General features: G+C 32.8%; 2 protein-coding genes across 2 annotated transcripts; one reads left to right on the forward strand and one right to left on the reverse strand.

The window, feature by feature from the left end:
- The first annotated feature begins 2,766 nt into the window (after positions 1-2,766).
- On the forward strand, positions 2,767-13,759 carry LOC141659503 (uncharacterized). Its single transcript, XM_074466397.1, has 17 exons — positions 2,767-2,934; positions 3,566-3,713; positions 4,167-4,530; positions 4,636-4,725; positions 4,812-4,902; positions 6,244-6,310; positions 7,434-7,473; positions 8,041-8,212; positions 8,335-8,433; positions 8,953-9,015; positions 9,503-9,641; positions 10,244-10,442; positions 10,798-10,928; positions 11,039-11,069; positions 12,484-12,692; positions 13,384-13,466; positions 13,545-13,759. Exons 2-15 carry the CDS (start codon positions 3,579-3,581, stop codon positions 12,651-12,653), a joined length of 1,791 nt encoding a protein of 596 aa, XP_074322498.1. The 5' UTR covers positions 2,767-2,934; positions 3,566-3,578; the 3' UTR covers positions 12,654-12,692; positions 13,384-13,466; positions 13,545-13,759.
- A 1,030-nt stretch (positions 13,760-14,789) lies between these two features.
- Positions 14,790-17,706, reverse strand: LOC141659504 (G-type lectin S-receptor-like serine/threonine-protein kinase SD3-1). Its single transcript, XM_074466398.1, has one exon. It carries the CDS (start codon positions 17,479-17,481, stop codon positions 15,055-15,057), a length of 2,427 nt encoding a protein of 808 aa, XP_074322499.1. The 5' UTR covers positions 17,482-17,706; the 3' UTR covers positions 14,790-15,054.
- Between the last annotated feature and the right edge of the window lie 5,465 nt (positions 17,707-23,171).

The following is a 23,171-nucleotide window of genomic DNA, read 5'->3' on the forward strand; positions in this document are numbered from 1 at the left end:
TTTCATAACAGACCACAAAAGTCTGTCCAAGCCTTTAATATGTCATTGAGAAACAATAGATAATCAAATTGTTAAGTAACTGCATGATTTTATACTCTTTAACACTCCCCTCCCCCTCAATCGTACGATACTTTTCGCTACGATTGACAACAATAAATATAATTAATACCAATACCCATATTAATAACAAATATATAAATTAAACAAATGACGGTGGGAGGACTTAAACCCGAGCCAATAAGCTCTGATATCATGTTAAGTAACCAGTCCGTCTAATACTTTAAGATTGTAAAAAAAGGTCCGAACATGATCTTATACTCTTTAACATAAATGTCATTGATAGTAATATTTTTTTTGACAAGAACACTTATAACTAAAATATGCAGCAATACAGTAATAGTAACACACCCTCAAGTGATTATTTTACTAAGTTAGATATAAATGGGCTTGTTTGGTCACAGTTTATAAGTCACTTATAGACTTATAAGCCCGTAAGTATCTATCGAGGATGTTTGTGTACCTAAAGTATAAGTCGGATTTTCAACTTATAAGTTGATAAGTTGAATGTTAGTAATAACGTACTTTTTCTCAACTTATTTTGATTTTTTACGTTTTTATTAACTTTAATTTTAAAAAATATATTTTTAAATGTTAATCTAATCTAAAATTCATGAAATAATATGATTATATTTAAAAATTATTTATTTTGATTTATTAAATTAAAAAAAATTCTGACTTATAAGTGAAATTATCCAAACACTTATATAACTTATAAGTATTTATTTACTTATTACTTATAAGTTACGTATTTATTTTAAGTTATAAGTTATTTATTTTAAAATTTTCCAAACGTTTCTTCAGAGCAAGGCCATTCGAAGGCACTACTTAGTCTTAAACTACTTTCACATGGTGCTTTAGTTCTGTTCCATAGTACTTCTTGCTGCCAATGTGAATTAACTCTTACAAACCTGCATGATAGTACTTCTTAAGAGAATATTATTTTATTACCTGCTGTTGATCTGATGATAAGGGCCAGAAGAAGCATGGTACTCGAGTGTTTGCTAATACTGGTTCCACAACTGTAACTTCCTTAGGAACAATTCAAGCACATTCTACTTGTGTATGTCCATAACAAACTTAGATATGATATGCTCTTAACCTGCTTTTGCAGTTGAGCACACAAACTTGACCGTCAATTAATTCAATGATGTGTGTGCGCACTGGTATATTACTAGTTGATACTATAAAATTAAAATGTGACATAAATTACTAAACCCGTGTGCATAGCACTGGGATATTGCTAGTTGAAGTTGGGCGTTGCCTCAAATTTCACTTTTTTGAGTCAAATAACCCTCAATGTCACTTTTTGAAAAGTTGGTCCTAATTGTCACTTAAAAATGATGTTTCGGTTGAAATTTTTCAAAATAAACGAAAACGCAGTTTCGTGTTGAGTTTTTCTATAACAAAACGCATCTTGAATTCATGTTTTTTTAAAGCGATCAGTAAACTCTGTTTCTTCTTCTTTTTTTTTAAATAAAAGAAAAACTCAATTTCGTTTTATGTTTTTGTTTAAAAACGTGGTTTCAAATTGTGTTTTTGATGAAACTCCGTTTTGAAGTGACATTGAAGGTCATTTGAATTAAAAAATGATATTTGGAGCTTTTTTCTAAATTATTGAGTTCAATCTTATTAAATATTAAATGTAACATGTCATTTTGAAAACATTTTTGGATATTCCCTCCGTCCCAATATAGATGTCCCTTTTGGAAAAAAAAATGTCGCAAATTACGTGTCCATCTCTTGTTTCAATACAAATTTAAGGGTAATTTTCCAAAACTATCCCTATATTTATTGTTCCCAAGATTTGACTTTTTAAAATTTAGCACAATTCTCATTTTTCAATGCATTAAATAAGGATATTTGGTGGAAAACTTTATCCAACTAACATTTTTCTTAATATGCATAATTTTTTCAAAAGGAACATGTAATATGGGACGGAGGGAGTGGCCCACCGAGCCGGGTTTTGACCGCGCCTTAAAAAGCCCGGGCTTTGACCGGGCCTGACTTTTCGGTCTTTGACTTTGAACGGGCCGGACTTTCCGAAAATGTCAGAGCCCGTTTGGGCCCTCGAGGCGGGCCGAATCGAGCTTTTTCTTCGGGCCGGATCGGATCGAACCAGGCTTTTTTCTAATATAAATCGGATCGAGTTTTATTAGAGATTCCGAAGACTACATGTGTTAGCAACTAGATCATCGGAAAAATGTATTAGTTTACGTGAAATATTTTATGAAAATATTATTTCGTTGAAAACATTTAGATTCAGTAAAAATAAACATGTTTATAGAATAATATGTTTTATTATTGTTATCCAAATATATATAATGTACTTACTATATCTTTTTTCTTTATTTATGCAATAAAATATATAAATAATATTATTAATAACAAATATTTAAATATATATGTGTTTAAAGTATTATTTATATTTATAGTAAATGTGAATTCATAAATATATAAGAAAATATATTAGAATAATCAGATTTTAACGGGGCATTTTTGGGTTTCTAATTAGGCCGGGCCGTAGCCCGAGTTTTTATTTGGGCTGGGCCCATCGAGGCCCTAAGACCGGGCCAGGTTTGACCGGATGAGAATCCGGGCCGATCTGGTTTTGATCGGACCCGGACCAAATTTAACCGGGTTTTGACCGAATCGGGCCGGACCAGATTTTCGGACAAGGGTTTTTTGTGCATCTCTGTCTCTCCGCTGCCTAGCATTTCCCGGAGAAAAATAGTAGAGAGGATACGGGAGAGAGTAACGCGCATCACAAACTCCAACCCGACCCGAACAATAGCTTCAACCAAATTGAAAATTAATCACCAGCTTTAAACCCTCGTTTAAACCCTCCCTTGCTCTCAATTCTAATTGGTCCTCCAGGTATGTATGTATGCACTTCTATTAGGCTTATTAATTGTTGTATTTGTTTAGGGTTTAATGAATTACAATTTCATTATAATGACTAAATTTGTAATTATGGGTGCAATTGAATTAATCTTAATTCTAGTACTAGTCATAGCCAACTCCTCCTAATCTTACTACGACACTTGGTAGTGTAAGTCATTGTCCCGGGGTTTAATTAATTAGGGGATTGCGTAAATTAATTATTTAGTTGTTTGGTGCTGTCAGTCATCGTCATCCCGGGGTTGCGTAAATAAGTTAGTGAGTTTGAGTATATAGTACTAACTTTACGGATTCTAATACATTTTATTTTATTCAAATGTCGTAATTAAATGTTCGGATCCTGCTGATATATGATATATGGTATTAAGTTACTAATGCGGATTCTAATACATTTTTTAAATTCAAATGTTTTAATTAAGTTTCCGCTACTGCAGATATATGATTTTAGTTATGCAATATAAATTAGAGGGGATTATAAAATTAGGGTGTATAGGGGTATGCTGTTGGCAGGACTTGCGGAATTGAAATGTGGATGGGCATTATGATTTTTTTTTTGTTTTAATGTTATATTTCTATTTTCTATAAGGCTGATGTTTTGGTCATGCAGAAATACGGAAGCTATGGGAGTTATAGATGATGGATCTATCTCGGGATTTTTACCTAGTACTAAGTTATTTGCAGTTCACTACCCTGGTTACCCTTCATCAATTTCACGGGCTGTGGAAACTCTTGGTGGAAGTGATGGTATTGTTAAGGTATATTCTTCATATTGTTTAGTATAAGTAGCTTTGAGATCCAGTTACGGAGTTTTTGTTTGAATCACAAGCTATTCACGAGTGTTATTATGCATGCATAGTGATAGTGGTTGGTTTGGTGAGATGCATAAGTATCCAATTGTTGATTTCCCTCTGTGAATTTCTTCTCCACTATCTTAATATTTATCTCTTTCAGTAACACACACATCATTGTAATTTTGTTCATCTTTGTTTTTTTTAAGTTAAGACCTAAAGATTTTCTGCATGATTATTGGCAGTATGTAAGAGAAACAAAAGTAATATAGAGTAGACCTTGTAGCAAAATGAAATGGGTAAGATGTTAAAACCTGTGACATTGAGTGTATGATTGTCATTGATATACCACGTCTTTGTGATTTTAAGTACATCAATTAAACCTTTTCACCTGCTAGTTTTACTGTGGATTTGTTGCAGGCACGTAGTTCACAAGTAAACAAGTTAGAGCTTCATTTTCGTCCTGAAGATCCATATTCACATCCTGCCTTTGGAGAACTTTACCATTGTAATAGTTTTCTGCTCAAAATATCTAAAAATGGAGTAGGGGAAACTTCAAGTGCTGTTGATATGGAAAATACTTCTAAGTCCGTATTAGCAGATTCCAATAATCAAGACCCCAAAATTAGCTTCTCAGAATCCTTAGAAACAGAACATATTGATCAAATAGGAAGTGAGGTAGTTTCTGCTTCGGAAACTGTCAAACCGCAGGCTTCTGAAGAAGTGCAAGGAAATCTTTGTGCTGATATTGTTGCTCAAGTTACGGAATCTTATCATTTTAATGGTTAGAATGACTTGTAATTTATTAATTTCTGCCCTTTTCCTCCAAGGATCTTATTTAATCTTTAAATGGTGCCACAATTTCATTTCTAATTTGTATGCTTTTCAGGAATGGCAGATTATCAACATGTTCTTGCTGTTCATGCTGATATTTCACGACGAAAGAAAAGAAATTGGGCAGATGTGGATCCACAATTTGGTTTGTATTGTTATTGATGTGATATTTCATTTGTTTTGTTCTTCATTGCGAAATAAATTTATATATATACATATATATTTCTTTAGAGAAGCGTGGTCTTTTGGATGTGGATCAAGAAGATTTGATGATGTTAGTCCCACCACTTTTCTCGCCAAAAGATATGCCGGAGAAATTAGTGTAAGATACTCTAATTTTCCTATTTCTTTACTTAATGAATCTTGCAGATGCTCCTGTGTCTTAGTGGCTTTTAGTTATAGTCAGGTGGATCTGAAATTCAGTTGCTATTTTCTAATGATTGTTGTGATGAATTTAACAGACATTCACTGTTATTTTTCACAGTTTTCGGATATATTTTCTCAATGTTCCTAAGAATAATTTACAACTGACTGAATACAGATTCTTGATTTGGGAGTTGTATTGGCCGGGTTTGTATTAAATTTACCTAAGGTGTCGTATCACTTTCTTGGTTCTTGCATGCCATCGACATTAATGGTGCCTTGTTGGTTATTTGGTGGGTGTAACTATGTGAACAAAAGAAACCTGTGGGTTCAATAAACTGGTGCCTGTGTAAACTAATTTTGTAGGATTGATGAATGCCAAAACTCCTTGTACTTCTTAATAGATCATAGATAGTAGAGAGGAACCACACAAGCTGACCGTTTCAAGGAGTATTGTAATTTCTTTCTTGTTTTACATGAGACCTCGTCACCTAGAATTTACCCTATTTTAGTGAAGAAATTACTATATCGATGTGTATTGAAAGATCATATGAGAAATTCTTATGTAACCACACTTAAAAGCCAAGGAAGCTCCTATTAGATAATTTCTTACACAGACATATATACGGGGTTGGTCTGGTAAAAACTTTGTTAAAATAGGAGAGACTTTTTTAAACATGTTGGATCTTAGGTATATATGTTTTGAACTGGGTACCGAGAAATTTTTGAATGTAATTAAAAGACTACAACCTCTTATTTAAAAAATATACTATGGTAGCATTTTTTAAAATAAGTGAAACTTTTCCAAGTGAAGAAGACATATGCAGTTAGGGTTCAACACATTTGATAAAAAAGAACCCAGTCAATGTGACAATAAACGAACCATGTTAACTAATTAAATTACTTAATACATGCCTAATTTTGGATCGAGTTAATGTCGGAATAAATACTCACAAATATCGCTACGCGTGTGTCAATTTCAACACATTTAGTTAAGATTCATCATGTTCAAAAAACATTTCTGAATCTCTAGTCAATCTAGTCCCTGTATATATAATAATATCTCAAATACCTGTATTTGTAACTAGGAATGATAAACCTAAAATTGAAATAAGGAAACTGTAATTAGGTTCTTTTATTTGTTTATTCTTTGCAATCTCTAGTCTGCGTATGGACATTATGTGCTAGCTTAAGAGAGCATCCCATGGCTTTATACACATTAACTGGTGGATACGGTTGGATGATGTAAATCGTGGTCTCATTTTTTGGTTTTTGTTTCCTTCTTATTTTCTCATCTCAGTTTAAAACCATCAATGGAAGTGACTTTGAAGCAGAAGCAAGTGAAAGTCGTACAACACCGCTGGGAGGTAATCTTCAGATTGTTAAGATATATATTTTCCTTAAATACTTTCTTGCTTAAGCAGTAACTCCTCACTGCTTTGTTTGTTTGTTTGTTTGTTTGTGTCTTGATGCATTTATATTTTGTTTGTGCGGAATCATGTTTGTGTTACATCCGTGGGGCATGCAAGTACCTTATATAGGCACGAGCTAATTTAAATGTAATGCTCTGCTTGTCCTCTGGGGCCGAAATGAATTTTAGCACTTAGGTTTCTTTTTACTGGCTCTATGTTGGCCTGTGCATGGATATTAAGAATTAATTATTAGTTATTCCATATTTATAAATGATGATAAATTTTTTGCAACTAAGATAAATTTTTTTTATTAAATAATTGAGTAGATGAATTTTAGGTAGCAGTTATCAATTATGATAAGTTTTTTTTTTGGATTTTACTTGTTCTCCAAGTATTAGGATATCTTTTCATACAAGTAATCATCATTATTAAAAGAGCTGAATGATATGAACCAACTCTGAGGATTTATTGTGTTTACTATAGACTCTCTGAGGAACCCTGTTTTTTTTTTCCTTTTTTCACCCTTTCCTACATGGCTTTATGAAGTGTTATGATAGCCAAATATTTGGGATTCACATCACCAAACCTGCAAAACTCATTCAAAAATCACAACTAGCCTGCTGCCCTACCCCTACCCTAAACCAACTGACAAAATCCTGCCTTGTCATTCCCTGAAAAGAAGTTTAGCAAGAACTACCTAAATAGCCTGCCCATTGGCCTGCATCACACATAAGTATATACCATGTGGTTAGCTTTGTATACCTGTTTTGAATTACGCATAGAGAAATCAAATTTTAACTGTGTTTTTCCTACTATAGGCTTTTATTATGGTTAATTGTTGTGGTAAAAATTAAATTGACAGTATATTGCATCATAAAATGTTTTTTTTTAATTCAAACTACACGATATTTTTGTGTCATGTTTCTCATCTATATTTTCTTTCAATTATTGAGTTGTGGACAATTGTACTTTTCCGGTTAGAACTAAGGTTATCTGTCTTCACCATCCATTATTAGCCTTACAGCATATCTTGTGAGAGTTGTGTGCATGTCTGACACATTGCATTTTTTGTATGCAGATGGACATAGAGCCAGGTCTTGCCCTGGACTTTAACAGTGATATCCTATTTTTTTTATCTGATACATTCTTCTACTTTCAGTTCAAACACGATGTTTCTTTGCCACATTGCCTGACCTCAGCTGAAATATATGTACTTAAATTAGTATTTTTTACTGTCACACTGCTTGACCTTAGCTGAAAGTATGTAGCAATTACTGCTTGGTAAGAACCGGGGTTTATGACATTTTTTCGGGACATATTAGTTATATTTTTCCAATACATATTTCATGCCCAACATCCCAAGTGGAACAAGTCAAAAATATGTTTCATTTCCATCAATTTAATCTAATCTTCACTGTGAAGCATAGACTGTGCTTCTGTTTGCAGTCCTTAAGGATTAACTCACCTTCTCCATATTTTTTTTTCTTGGAAATCCTAAATCTGGAGTGCTTTTATATCAAGCCTGATGTCCATTTTACAGTAAAGATTCAAAAAAAATTATGCAATTTGCTGATGAGACCAACAATGAGGCGTGGACAAAATTTTGGTTAGATTAAGTACATGTCTTAGCCTGGCATATATCTAGATTTCTTACATTTTAGACTTTTTATCCTAAACTATCATACATGTCCCTAAAAAAGTAAATTGGGAGAAATACTTGGCAAAAAGTTCCGAGCAATGGCAATGGCAGATGGCTGTATGTAATTTGTTTGATGAACGTCCTATATGGAAAAAAGATTCACTTGCTGAACAGTTACATGATAAAGGACTGAGGATTGGAGACAACATGCTTAGAAGGTGATCTGGATTGTCACTTGTTTGTTATATTAATAATAGAATATGCATCTATGAATATGTATGAACACTGATTACTGATTCTTATACTGATAGTCTAGCTGGTCCATTGTTTCTTGTTTCAGGCTTCTTTATCGAGCAGCTTACTATTTTTCCAATGGACCGTTCCTTAAGTTTTGGATCAGAAGAGGATACGATCCTCGTAAAGACGGAGAATCACGAGTGTGAGTGTTATGCTTAAATAAAGAGTTCCATATCAAGATACTACTTTCTTCCGTTATGGTTGATCAATTTTTGTATTTTAAATTGGGGGATCTATGAACTGTTATGTTCTGCAAGAATGTTGGAAAGGATTTATGGTATCATTGTCATGTATGTAGTTATTGTAGAAATTGTTAAATCCTGTCTTATGGGTTTTATATCTTTAACATATTTACAGATTTACTTTGTTATAGTTTTGGGTATATAGTTTGTACAGTTTGTGACTTCACATGATATAGCAAGCCATTATGGTAAGCGTCCTGTATGTCGACAAAGTTATTGTTTATTTGTTGTTATTGTCTATATTTTATAGAGCTGAATATTAATTTACAAAGAGCGAACTGTTATGAACTGAATGGTAAAAAACACTTTACACTAACTCCTTTCAAATGCATGTTAAAAAACCCTCATATTTAAATTGAGTTGGGACTACTTGTTTCCTACTGAAACTTGTTCTTACTTCTGTAAGTTGTGTTTTGCAGATATCAAAGAATAGATTTTCGAGTGCCACCGTCGTTACGAAGCTATTGCGATGCTAACATAACGTACGTAAGAGACGTTTATAAATTAGTGCTTTGTCATGTGTGCTTATGGGTATTATATTTTCCTGATTTTCTACATCGATAACTAGTAAAACGGAACAAAGCAGATCAACCAGAGGTATAGCATTTTTAGCTTTATCTAGTTCCGATCATTTCACCAAAAGTTTTTAAAATTTTAAGAGTGAAAACTTAAAGTAATGGTCGTTCTTGTTAATAATAGAAATAAGCATTGCGGACATATGGAAGGAGATAGATGTACTATACTTTTATGATAATAAATTTGCTAATACAAATAATTCAAGAGGCAATGTGTTATGTATTCCTCTTGCTTAGCTCAAGCTGCTCCTAGATTGCCCCTGTTCAGTAATAACCAATGATTGGAAGTTTGATGATCATTGTTCATGCTTACCGTTTATGCATAGTTATGCTCTTTCTGTTATTTACATATATATCTTAAATTACAATCCACTATCACTATCATTTTGTGCAGGTCGAAGCATAGATGGAGTGATATAAGTTCCTTTCGGGTTTTTCCTTACAAGTGTCAAACTTCCTTGCAACTTTTTGAACTTCGCGATGATTACATACAGAAAGAAATTAGAAGTGCTTCAACTCAACCTACTTGCAGTGTGAGTAAACCATATGAAATTTTTACCAAAAAAATCATCCTGATTGCATCTGCTCATGACTTGGTTGTCTGCAGCTTTTGGTAGGTTATTTGATGCATAGCATCTCAAATTCTATATATTCATTTCGTCTGTGTGAAGCGCTTTTTTGTGAGTTTAATTTCTTAGTCATTATATCCTTTACCATACGTCCATATATGTGTTTTGTTTTTATTAGACAAAAAGCTCGTACCAATTTCTGTCTTATTAACCGGGTTCTCTATATATAAATTTTAGTATTAGTTGTTTTGATGCCCGATTTGCTTGATTCCAGTAGTACTCGAGCAAAAAAATATTTGTAAGATGATTAAAGTTTATTATTAGACAAAAAACTCCTGCGTGTGGATGCGTTAGCCAGGGCTGTTCAGGTTAAATTGTAACCCGGAACTTGTAAAAGAGCTGTTGATTCTTTCCCCTTTGTCTACTTCATAAAGTTTGGGTGAATACCTGTTTGACTTGAGCTTGTATTATTTCTTTTTATCGAAATAACTTTTCTTCTTTCTTTGTAGTTTCAGATATGTATTCAGGTGTATACATATTTATAGTTTTATACTATTGATTTGCAGTTGGCGACAGGATGGTTCTCGTCACGTGTGCTTGATACATTGAGATTCCGAGTTTCAGTTAGGTTTTTGGAAATTTATCCTAAAGATGGTGCAGAATTGTCTCTAAAAAATGCTTCTACCCGATTCGAGAAGTCAAAGAAGATTCAACTTATTGTCAAAGACCAGAGACCCAATGATGGACATAAAGAAATTGTAAAAGGTTTAGTACAAAATATTTTCAGATATTATTATATAATGATATATTTGCAACTGAGCATTTACACAAGTTCTTCATCCTAGTTCAAATTCTTGAATGTTCCCAAGCATTGTTATAACTAATATTTGCAGATCGGTCTAGATTTCTTAATCATATTATGCCATGCTACTTATGTTATTACAATATTTTGTCTTATGATTTCGTGATTCAATGCTTATATGTTATTCTAAACCAGAATTCTGCAAAAATTGTTGATATAATTCACAAATGTGTAATATGTTGCTGTAAACCTCCGGAGCGTTCCATCGCTTGTGGACTCTATCTTTAAAATATTATAAGAATTGATTTGCTGTTGCAGAAGGAGTTGATAATGAAGGAAAGGAATTGAATGATGATGACGAGGAGGAAGAAGAGGAAGAAGAAGAAGATGATGAAGTCGAAGATGACATAGCTGAAGACGAGTTCAATACATATGATGAACTTGACTTGGTAAACTGGAGCATCTTCAAAATGTTTAACATTGGTTCTTTATATTATAGAAATTCTTCATTGGTTCATTATGCCTTCCTGCTAAATAAATGTTTTGTGCCCTTTTACAGGCTGGTGACTCATCTCTGCAACCATCTTCATGTATCCTCGGTGAAACTATTTACTAGTTCTACTTTATTTTTTATGTTTATACGATTATTTTACTGAACAGTTTTTTAGTTTAGTTAAATTATACAATATTGTCATTGTACCCTTTCTGTTAGGTGTCTGATGCCATAGGAGCTCCAACATATTCATACAACAACATCACACACACACACACACACACACATATTTCCTAACTTAAAGGAGCAGGTTACTGTGAGCGCTTTAAAAGTGTGCCACCCTCATAGAGACTTTGCAAGAGCCACAAGGGTATCCTAAATAGATCACTAAGAGTTAAACCCAACCCGTACTATCAAGTGAACAGAGTTAAGAGTTTAGGATGATCTTGAATCACTTTAAATCATCAAACCCGTTAGCGGGGAGAAAGAAACTACATCTGCCAAGGGGCAACCCACTAAAAAATTTGTGTTTTGTACCGATTCCTGGTAGTGCACCCTCAACCTCCTGATAACTTTTAAAGGAGACAAAGTAACCGCTAGGCTGAAGCCTTTTGCTTTTGGGTCACTTGAGTGAGGCCAAGCTCTGCTTAACATTTAGATACACAGAAGAGGCTTTCGAGAAGGGGTGGCTAGAATAAGTTCAAACCATTTGGGATTGTGTCGGGCTATTTGGATTGGAGAAAATATGTAGATATTTCGATGAAGAACTGCAAAATTCCATATCGTGTCCTTTGACCCTCACTGTCACTATGCTGACGCACTTCTGGGTTTTGTTAGATCTTCATTTGATTTGTTTGGTGTTTAGCCGTTAATGGTTGAAATGGGTTAAAATTTACAATTAAATCAATTCTGTGTAGCCCCCTCCCCCCCCCAGGAACTTATAAGCACCCCTAAGATACTCTTTTTTGTATTTTTTCGGACATTGTTAATGGTTGCACAATATTAACAGTTGACCGAGGAAGTGAAATATTTTGTTTCTAGAAACTGTAGCATAGGGAATTTGTCTCTGTATTTAACCGCGGTTGAGACATTGCTTTATTGCGGGAAGTTTGCGCATAAATGTAGCTTGTTCTCAACTTGCTGAGGAGATTGCTTGGTCTACCAGTAGGCAAGTGAGATATTGCTCTGGTACAGTTTTCCAATTATATACTATTGCTCGACAGATTAGGAGTTATTTGAGGTATTTGGTGTTGGTTACTTGTTCTGTTGTTCAGCCATTTCTTATTGCAGTTTCTTAGTTAAGTCTCAATCAGATTTCTTCCTATTGTAGTCTTTGTATCTCACAGCTATAGTTTATTTCTGTACTACAATCTCTTCATCCGCAAGTTTCTTGATCAATGGATGATAGCTTAATGGTGAAATAAATATTGTCAGTAAGCCATCTGATTTACATTACTTTAGGTAGAATGTTAATTGCACTGATTATGCGAGAATTCCTATATGTCTCTTAGATCCAGGCCAGCAAAACATTTCAAAGGACTATTTGCAGGAGCTCTTTGGTAGTTTTCCAATAAGTGATGGTGGTGGGGTTGTAATGCCAGACGCTGCTAATAGTGATGATGAGTATCCGATATACGAGCAATTTAGTGATATAAATTACTCAACTGATGATGAATACTAAATCTTCGTACACTGAAGTGCTTCTGTGAAGGCATTTTCTGTAAGTTCTCTATATTTGTTGACTTATTATTGAGCATTCTCTTCAGGTACCATTGTAGGTTTATAAAGAACGAGGGTCACAATTTCCTAAAAGGATATGTTGACATGGCATATTGAACTTTAGTCTGACACCTACCAAGCATGCATTCATTTGTGTTTTAACTTTATCAATTATAATCTGAAACGATTCTATATCAGAAGGACACAAGAATCCCTTTGGTTGAGCATGTTTATTATCCTATCGGTCAGAAGAAATCTAGCATAAACCACTGCTTGACTTTTGTATGCTGCTCAATCGTAAATGCTTGCAGCTCAAACTTCAAAATGACATGTTTTGTTTGCCATTCCGGAACCCCAATTCAGTACCATAGTCAGTACGTACGGCCGTTGATGATAAGCTACTAACCCTTCAACCTGTTTTATTCATTCACCTATATTTACAACCGATCAGCACTGAATTAACTTGTTTTACTTCTACTTAGAAAAAGAACTGGAAAGATTCAAAACCTGCACGCTGTCCTCGCTTTCCCCTACTGCATAGTCTTTCCCATCTTTCCTTCTGAAAATCATGGTTATCACAATCACACAAAATAGTATCCATTCTTTTGTTTTGTTCAGAAATGTGTATACTATTATTACCTGACAGTATTATTTCGTGCTCTAAACACACAAGCTTACCTTTGATGTAACAGTATCAAATCCTCGTAAGGATATGGAAGTTCTTACCGGAGACCTTATCAACCACCAACATGTGTACGAGATGTCGACAAGCCCGGTAAGCGACATACTGCATATGTCTGTATATGTATTTTAGCTGTGACAGAGAATTGAAATATATGTGAACATCTTTCAGCTGATAATGTAAATGGTTACCAGCAAGTCAGCCCTTGAAGTTACAAAGCCTGAAATGGTGATCATCAAGATTGAGTGAATGAGTTGTATATTTTTAGTCTAAATTACTTTGGATTAGTGTAGTTTTTTCTTACTTCACAATACTAATTTCAACTCGACTCATTCTATATTTTTTCCATAGGAACCTTTGTGATTATATCTTTGAAACTAACTCCAGTCATTGAAGTTTGAAGGTTGGTCTTCAACCTGTTTTTAAGTTTAAATTTGATGCCAGTGAGTTAAAATTCTAATTATATGAATTTTGCAATTAACATTAAGTTTAATGGAATCAGTAACAGGTTTTAATATAAAATTAAAACAAATTATTCAAGAAAGTACCTATGAACTACAAACTTTCTAATTTAAAATTATAACTTACATAGAAATCACTAAACAATCACTAAACATACTTGTTTCTTTTTCTTATACAATTTTAACTTATCATTCACATACTTTTTAAAAGTTTAACATTAAACAATTGCTTTTAAGTATAATATTTCAGATACACATTTCTGCTTCAAATATGATGTTAAACAGTTGATGTCTTCAAATATGAAGAGAGAGATGATAATGATTGGAGATTGGAGATGTTTTTTTAATGGTTTAAACTTCAAAAATGAAGTAAATTGTACTTAAAGCTAGATCCGGTAGTCAGAGAACTGAAATTCATGGAATGATATACGATCCGATGTCCGAAATATATAATCCGATAATTATTTGAAAATCAATTTAACCGATACAAAAATTACCCTAACCGAAAATGATCTAAAATACTAGATCTATAAATTGGAATCGAACAAAATTGAGTCATATATTATACGAACTGAATATGATCCGAAATAAGTAAAATTCATATTTAAAAATATTTTATGTTTATTATATTATATTAAAAGTACTATATTTAATAGAAAGATATTTTTTTAAATCTCATAAATTGAAAAAATGAATAAGTTATGATCTGAATTTAATCCAAACCGAATTTGTCCGATTTTTATCCAATGTTCTTCCCTTTTTAATCTGAATTATACCGAAACAAATCAAATCTGATTTGATTGATCTCCACTTATATCATAATCCGAAAATGAAACCGATCAGAAATTGATCTAATCCAAAATCGAACAGATTATCCGATTTGCCAAACCGAACCGGTTTTCTCATTTGCTAGGTCTACTTAAAGCTACCATTAGAGAAGCCCTAACAAAGTTAATTTAAGTGTTATCATACAGTTTTTTGTCAAATCTTCAATACATGGAAATCTAAAACAGAGCCATAAGAATCATGATGGATGGCTACTGAAAATAGTTGGAGCCATGAGAATCTTGATAATCATGTTCTACTCTTACATTAATTAATACAACTACAACTCTAACTAAATTGACTAATTTGGAGAGGAAATTGAAAGAGAGGGCAAAGAAAATAATTCGCCACAACTCTCACTGAATTTTCGAACCTTGTTCATAATCGATGGCATTCTACGCTGCTTCAATCTCTATCTTTTCTACTGCTTCCTCTCCCATCGTGCTCTCGCGTCTAGCTATCAAAACTGATGAAGGGCTGTCTACGGAAAGTGTACCTTCTAAAACCTTAACAACTTCCCCGATGGAGGGTCTCAAGAATGGTTGGCTTTGCATGCACCACAGGGCTATTCTAACAACTCTTTCTACTCCTCCCGAGTCCTCTATATCGTATAATTCCTTCTCTTTGTTCAACTGTTCTAACACTTGCTGGCCGATGGCTATATTCCTCTTGCACAACACAATTTGAAGCAATACTTCTCCAAGCATGTAGATATCTTTTTCTGGTGAAGATTCTGAAGTGGCGGGTCCTTGCATTAAGTTAAAGAGTCCGAAATTTGTCAGCTTGGGGGCCAGCTTCTCATCAAGCAAGACATTTTCCAGCTTCAGATTTCCGTGAATTATACATTGTTGACACTCAGAATGTAGATAAGCAAGGCCACGAGCTATTCCAATAGCAATATCAAGCCTCTGCTGCCAGTCAGAATTACCTTTGTCATGATCAACGTTGAATAAAAAGTTGTCCAGTGAGCCATTTGGAATATACTCGAAAAGTATGATTTTGTGCTTTGTCTCAAAGCAAAAACCTGTCAAGGAGACGAGGTTACGGTGATGAGTCCTTCCCAAGCTTGAAACTGCTATTCGGAATTCTTTCTCAGATATAACTGGATTGTTTATCACTTTGGCAATCACTAGTGATTTGTTTGAGAGCTGACCCTTAAATACTGAAGGACCAAGTTGGTTTACAAAGTTTGAAGTTAGCTCTTGTATCTCCTCAAATGATAATCTGATAAGAGCGCTATAGTGTGGGTTCATCTGGTCATCCTTCCCAAAAGGAATCCGCTTTCCAGCCTTTGCGTGCCTTCTCTTGTAAAGAAACCAAAATGCAAACATCTGCAAAATAACGATGACCAACAGCGTCCCCAATATTATGATAACTATAGTTCCTATAAACTTTTTACTGCTACCTCTTTCAGCTCCAAGTTTACCAGGTGACAAAGAAATTGATCCTGCATCTCCGTGAGGATTAGCACCTCGAGCTGAAACTGCCTGAGGGACAAAGCAAGCCTTTAAGTATGAAGTAGAAGGCACGGATGGGGTTTGATACCCACTTATAAAGCTAGTCCTTTTCACAGTGCATAGACCTGAACCATCATTCTTCGAAGTTGCAGCAATACATGTAGTATCATTAGAGCAGTACTCTCTACAAGCTTCTTGGCCCAACATCAAATCGATATCATGAGGAGGATATAGACCATAAAGTACTGTCTGTTTCATAACCAACATGCTTGTACGCATCTTGCAATTACTCAAGTCGATCATCTTTTTGCACCCAGAATTACCGAAATCAGTTGCCGGAGCACCACCTGCCCATTCATTAGAATCCGAAAACAAGCAATCACAAACAGGTCCTGATGAATTAAACCCACACACACTATATAAACCACAAGCACCAAAAACAGTACACTGGTTTTCAACTGCTTGCCATCCCACTCTCCAAGTCTTGTTATCCCACGAATACATTCTCAAGTTCCCATCTTGATCTATCCTCAAATGTCTCAACTTGACAGAAGGGTCTCTAAAATCTTTACTCGAAGTAGACCAAACCATCTTGTTAGCATCATCAAACACTCCCAAAACACCATCACCATCAAATCTCGCTTCCTTAACCGCAACAGATGACCTCAAGTAACTCCTCCAATAAGTAACATTGTGCTCCCACAAAAGAGCCAGTTCACCAGACTCCCTAATCACAAAACTATAGTAACTAGCAGTAGATTTCGTCGAAGGGGCTCTAAGAGTTTGCGAAAAATGAAGAGCCTGGCCAGGAAGTAGCATACTTGTTGGGCTATTAAAACTTTCCCACACTACTCTATCCTTACTATCAACAAGAACCAAGTTCCCATTGTTCAAAAGACTAGCTTTTTCAATGCCTAAATTAGATGTATTACTACTCCAAACAACTAAACCATCAAGATCATTAGTTAAAATGAGCTTACCATCCATATCAAGCTTAAATGTAGAGTTCAAAGACACTTTAAGTCCACCACCTACAGTCCAAACAGGAACATTTGCAGCTTTTGTATCTACACTTGTATCTATATTATATCTAATACCTACCAAAAGCCCATCACTATCAAGACCATATCTTTCCAAGAACCCAAATACAAAAACACCATTTTCAGAAACAAGATTATTTTTAACATCAAACCCAGAAATTTTAAAGCCTAATGGAACTGATAGAGCAGAAAAATCATCACAAAACCCAAGATTAACAAAGCCCAGCAACAAAATTACAGCTAAAACCCAATAAAGATTCTTGAAATGTATAAAGTTGTGATTTTTACCTGGAAAACACTTGATGGGTAGCAAAATAATCAACATTTCAGCAGCAAGAATGAGTGTGAAAAGTTAAAAAATAAGTGGTGTGACAGAGCTGAAGTAGATGAGGGTAGGAGAGAGAGAGAGAGAGTCTGAGAGATGGAGTAAAAAAGAAAGGTGGGGATTAAAAGGGAGGTTTATATATTTGGATTTTTAAATAAAAGATGTTACTTTTTCATAAAGGTTGAATCTTTGTAGAGTGGAGTGTGTAAAAGAAAAAGAGACAAAATGAATGGACTTTTTGGAGATTCGAGGTTTGCTTTTGAGTTCCACTAAGTGCTTTTTAGTCATGTGTATTTGGTTGTTGTTATGGGAGAATTTGTGGCTCTACTTTCCAGGATAACTGTATGGAGTGAGCATAAAATATGTGTATATACAATTATACATTACTACCAGACACAGAGTAGCCGCGAGAGTTCGAGGATAGCAAAATTAAACCGAAACTGAAATTGGAAAAAATCGTACAATTCGTGTTAATTATAAACCGAATTAATAATATGATTATCATTTGATTTTAAAAAAATTTGGATATAAATCGAACCGAATCCTAATAATATTAATTAATATTTGTTATTATATACATTAAATTTGAATTTATATATTTATAATTTTAATATTTATAATCCTCACCGGAAAGTATGTATAGGATTTTAACATTTGTATATTCGCCGGACCTAAATTGTATTATCTATATAGTGCAATGACTAGTTGATGTAGGAGAATTTTCGATGCATATCGAGAGTGTGATGAAGGCAAGATGAACAAATATGTGATTTAACTGAGTAGTGCACGATAACACTGTTGAGTATATAAGATGGCATGCTCACGCCGCTGAATTGCATGAACATGTCAAAACTGAAAAATACAACAGTGACTTTTGAGGACAAGAAGAGAGATATTGCATGTTCATACTCAAATCTACATTTACGTTATTTTTAATTATTATTTGTTCTTAATGAGAATTTGTTTTAACTTCGTTTTATGAGTTTTTTTTCCTATATAAACAATCTTATGATGTTACATATGGAGAATTTTCTATTAAAATCAAAACATTAAGAGTTTTCTCTTATATTTTTCTTATTGATTCAAGAAAACCCTTATGGATTAAAGGTACTAAAGAATTTCTCGTGTAAGAGTCCTTACGAGAATTAGCGCTTATTTATCATACGCTTCCGTGTTATGTTAGCTGGCATCAGAGCTGGCGTTTTCATGTTCTTTCGTTAATTGATTCGATATGGGCAAACCAATTACTTAAGAAGATTCTCAAGAGGTTACGACGGTTTTAACCACGACTCTAAAGGTTTTCACAAATTGAGCGGATACGTTGACATTCAAAATGAATAACAATAACAAGCAACGTAGATCTGAAAGGAATTTCATAATCGAGTATCTCGAGGTGGAAAAAATTTATGTGGGTGAGAATTCGGGCTTGACGTTGAATATAGGTAATCGACTCAATGATATTGTAAAGCCGATATACCATTATTTTATGGGTCTCTTGGAGTTGACGAGTTTCTGAATTGGTATGCTGATGTTGATAAATTTTTTGATGTTATGGGTATTCCTGAGAGTAAGCAGGTGAATATGGTGGCATCAGGTTATGGAGTGTTGCTTCTATATGGGGGATGAACTTGTTATGCAGAATGAAGAAACCCGTTAGGACATGGCAGAGGATAAAAGAATTGATGATTAAGAGATTTTTACCGGATGGATATGAGTCTAAAATGCATATTGATCACATATAATAGGATAATACGGCTCGATATCATATGACAGTGTGTTTGATAAAAGTCTCCAACCAAAATTGGGAATCTTATTGAATATGAAGAATATAGAAGTTATTGAATTTGATTATGAAAAAAAATTTAAAGGGTACGGAGATAGTTGAAGAAGGGTGTGAGATATCGAGTTCTGAAAATTGTAATCCTATCGATTCGGTAATAGTGGATGTGGTTAACGAAGAAAACAATGATGAAAATGTACTAAAGCACACTTAAAAAATATTGAGGATATCTATAGGGATGGAAGTGGTGTTGAACTACATGGTGAAGGCGTACAAAAGCTGTATTGGACATTTATAAATTGACGGATGGTTTGTGACTTCAAGACTTAATTCAGTCATTAAAAGCGAGTCCTCAGCCTTTTGCGATTGTGATAGATTTTCAATAGCATGATAAATTTAATTTGAGGAATATGGTCATTGAAATCAAATTGCCTTCGCAATATTTTGTCGAACCAAATAATGTTGTTTGGTGTAACCTACTGGTTGTCAGTACCGTAACCGAAAGTTATGCGTTTGACATTGTTAGTTTGAGGAACAACTATTCTGCGATTTTTGATAAGTTTGACGTAAATTCGTGGGAATTAGTATTTGGTAGATTATATCAGTTTGATTTGAATTGGTGTCAAAAAAGTTGTGATAAGGCAGTTGACTTTAAAAATCATAACATGAAATATGTGTTGTATCTCTTTGAGGATAAATGTTCTTTTAAGTCATCATATTTTGATACAACGCAAGAGTTTTGTGATGTCGATTCTAAATTTATTATCACAAAGATTTATAATGGTTGGTTCGGGGTGGTTTTAGTGACACCTTTTTTAAAAAAAATTATTTTCGGGGAGGATGTGAATTACAAAATTCCAACAACGTCTTTCCCTTAAAAAGTACGACCATGACAAGATAAATAGCAAGTCTGCGTAATTGTTATTCTAGATGATCAGAACTCAATTTCTTTTGAAGTGGAGGAGTTTGATGTAGGAGAATCTTTTGTGCATATCGAGTGTGTGATGAATGCGAGAAGAACAAAGATATAATATCGCTGAGGACTGAATGGTGATCTGATGACATGCTCACGCCGCTGGATTGCATGAAAATACCAAAACTGAAAAATAACATAGTGACTTTTGAGGACAAGATGAGAGATATTGCATGCTCATGCTCAAATTTTCATGATCACACAATCACACTGCTTTCAAGTATTATTTATTTTTAATTGGAATTTATTTTTATTTCATTTTAAGATTTTATATTGCTATATAAACAATATTATGATGTAACATATGGAGAATTTTTTATTGAAATCAAAACTTTAAGAGTTTTCTCTTATATCTTTCTCGTGAATTCAAGGTTTGCCTTATGCATTCAAGGTATTAAAGATTTTTTCGTGTAAGATTCCTTACGAGAAATAACGTTTACTTATCTTACGCTTCTGGGTTGCGTAGTGAATTGCAGTTTGCGTAATTAGTCTCATGTTAGTCTTATTATGATGAAACTTTAAAGCATAGTTCATTTAATTTATTTCTTTTTACCGTCTTCTACTATCTCAATTCTCCGACTGTCATCAAAACTTATTGATGCAAATTTATGTTACTCTAGTACTAGACCATTCTTATTAGTGCATATTTGACGGGACTAACTAAAATGGTTGACTAAAATAATATAAATTAATGATTAGCTAAATTTTATTGAATCCGGAAGGTGGTGTGTTCCGATAATGTTGTCTATACTGGTTAGCTATATCTTGAAAATTGGTTTTTATTATTTTGAACTATATTTTTTATTTAAAAATATTTTTAAATAAATTAATATGAACACCAATTGACCTGAAAATGTTGTCTATGTTTAGAATTCCAAATTTCCATTAAAACTAAAATTATAAAAAATAGGATTGAACTAATATTTACATAATTTTGTTAAACAAGAATATTTAGACAAATAATGTGAAAAAATCAACTATGCTCTAAAAAGTAGTGTTCTAAAAATCGGTATTCGGTTCGACTCGGTGAATGTATGGAGTAACGAGTACTCGAAAAGAGTACTCGGTTAAAAACTCGGATAATAAAATACTAAATTTTAATTTTAATATTTATTTAAATTAAAGTATTATATAAATAAATAATATATGAAATAATTAATTATATTTTCGAGTATCTCGAAATAGTACTCGATATAAAACTCGAAATTTTAAATGACCGTTAACTTTTAATTTAGTATGAATTTAACTTATAATATTTTATAAATGATATGTAATGTAATTAATTATTATTTTCTTATTTTTGCTATCCTTTTATAATTATTTTAACATTAAATATACTTAAAAGTTGTATTTATTTGTTAAAAATAAGTACTCAGTTACAAGTTTTTTTTTAGAACATTAGTTTTTTTTTTCAAATTTTATCTTCTAAAACCTAGTCTTTTCCGAGTAATCCGAGTTTTGCTTGAGTTTGACCCGAGTCAAGTAAAAAACCGAGTTATAATCAAGTACATCAAAACCGTATAAAAATAGGTTCGACTCCGATTACTTCCCGAGTACTCGTCCGAGTACTCCCCAATTTTTAGACACTACTAAAAAATAAACCGAAAAGAAGAGAAAATGTGACATGGATGGGTGCTACATATCTGTAGAGGTTGGCTATATATAATCAACATATCGCGGATGACTATAAATATAGATCAGGGAAACCGAGCAGTGAAAATGAAAGAGATTGACTATATTAGTTAATGTAGTTCTACTAATTGTAATTTTTTAATTAAGGGTAGTCTTGGATATATTCTTAGAATATATTCGATAATTGTTGGCTATAATAGTTATTCAAATAATTAATATATTGATTATTAAAAAATTTAGTGAACCCGTAAGAAATTATACTTCAGAATTGTCTATAATGGTTGTCTATATTTTAAAAATAATATACAATTATCATTTAATTTGTTATAAATAGAATGTTTTATTTTAATATGGTAACTAAATGATTTGACATATTGCTATAATTCTACAGTGGTTCAACAAATTTGGCCAACATTAATATATTATCTAAAATTTTAACTGATGATTTTACATCATTGGAAAGCATAATATTCTTAGATAATTTCTATAACTATAATTTATGATATGATTTTTTAGTTAAGAGATTGTACTATTAGAGATACTTGTAGTGTTTAAACTCATTTAATTTTATTAGAATCACTAAAATATTTACCGACAAATGAGACTTATTTTCTTGACAATAACTTAATTTAAAGGTGATTATGTGTTTAAGCATATTTTAAATAAATTATGAGTAAAATTGTAATATTAATATAACATAATTTATTTTGGTTTCAAAACTGAAATCGTAATTTAAAACCGAAATCATAAAATAATGTTACATAAGTTAACTCACAGCAGAAACACATATTGTTGCCTTTTATTATTGGGATTAATAATAATTCTGAAGTTATCTCAAGAAATTTACTAGATATACATGTGGTTTTTTTATAAAATATTAGTAAAATTTTCATAATATACATAATTTCTACCATTATAATAATAACTTTATGTTTTTATATGTGATATTTTTTCATCTCATAAAATTCAAGTGACATAATCTCAGAAACATTATTCACTTTATGATGTTGCATAGTCATTTATTTCCCTAATAATAAAACTTCATATATCAAAAAAAGAATTACGGAAGTAAATAATATAAAAAATTATTTATGAAAGGATAATAATCTAGTACTCCCACCATTCCTAAAAACGTTTTCTATTTGTGTGAGGTACGTTTGCCAATACACATTTTTTATTGTTAATATCTTTAATTTGGTAATAGTATTAATTATAAAAAATTCATTATATTAAAATATTCATAAATACAAATCCAACGAGATCACTTATAATTATATTTTATCTTATAAATTATACATAAATTAA

This window comes from Apium graveolens, chromosome 5 (genome assembly GCF_009905375.1).
Source record: "Apium graveolens cultivar Ventura chromosome 5, ASM990537v1, whole genome shotgun sequence".
NCBI lineage: Eukaryota > Viridiplantae > Streptophyta > Magnoliopsida > Apiales > Apiaceae > Apium > Apium graveolens.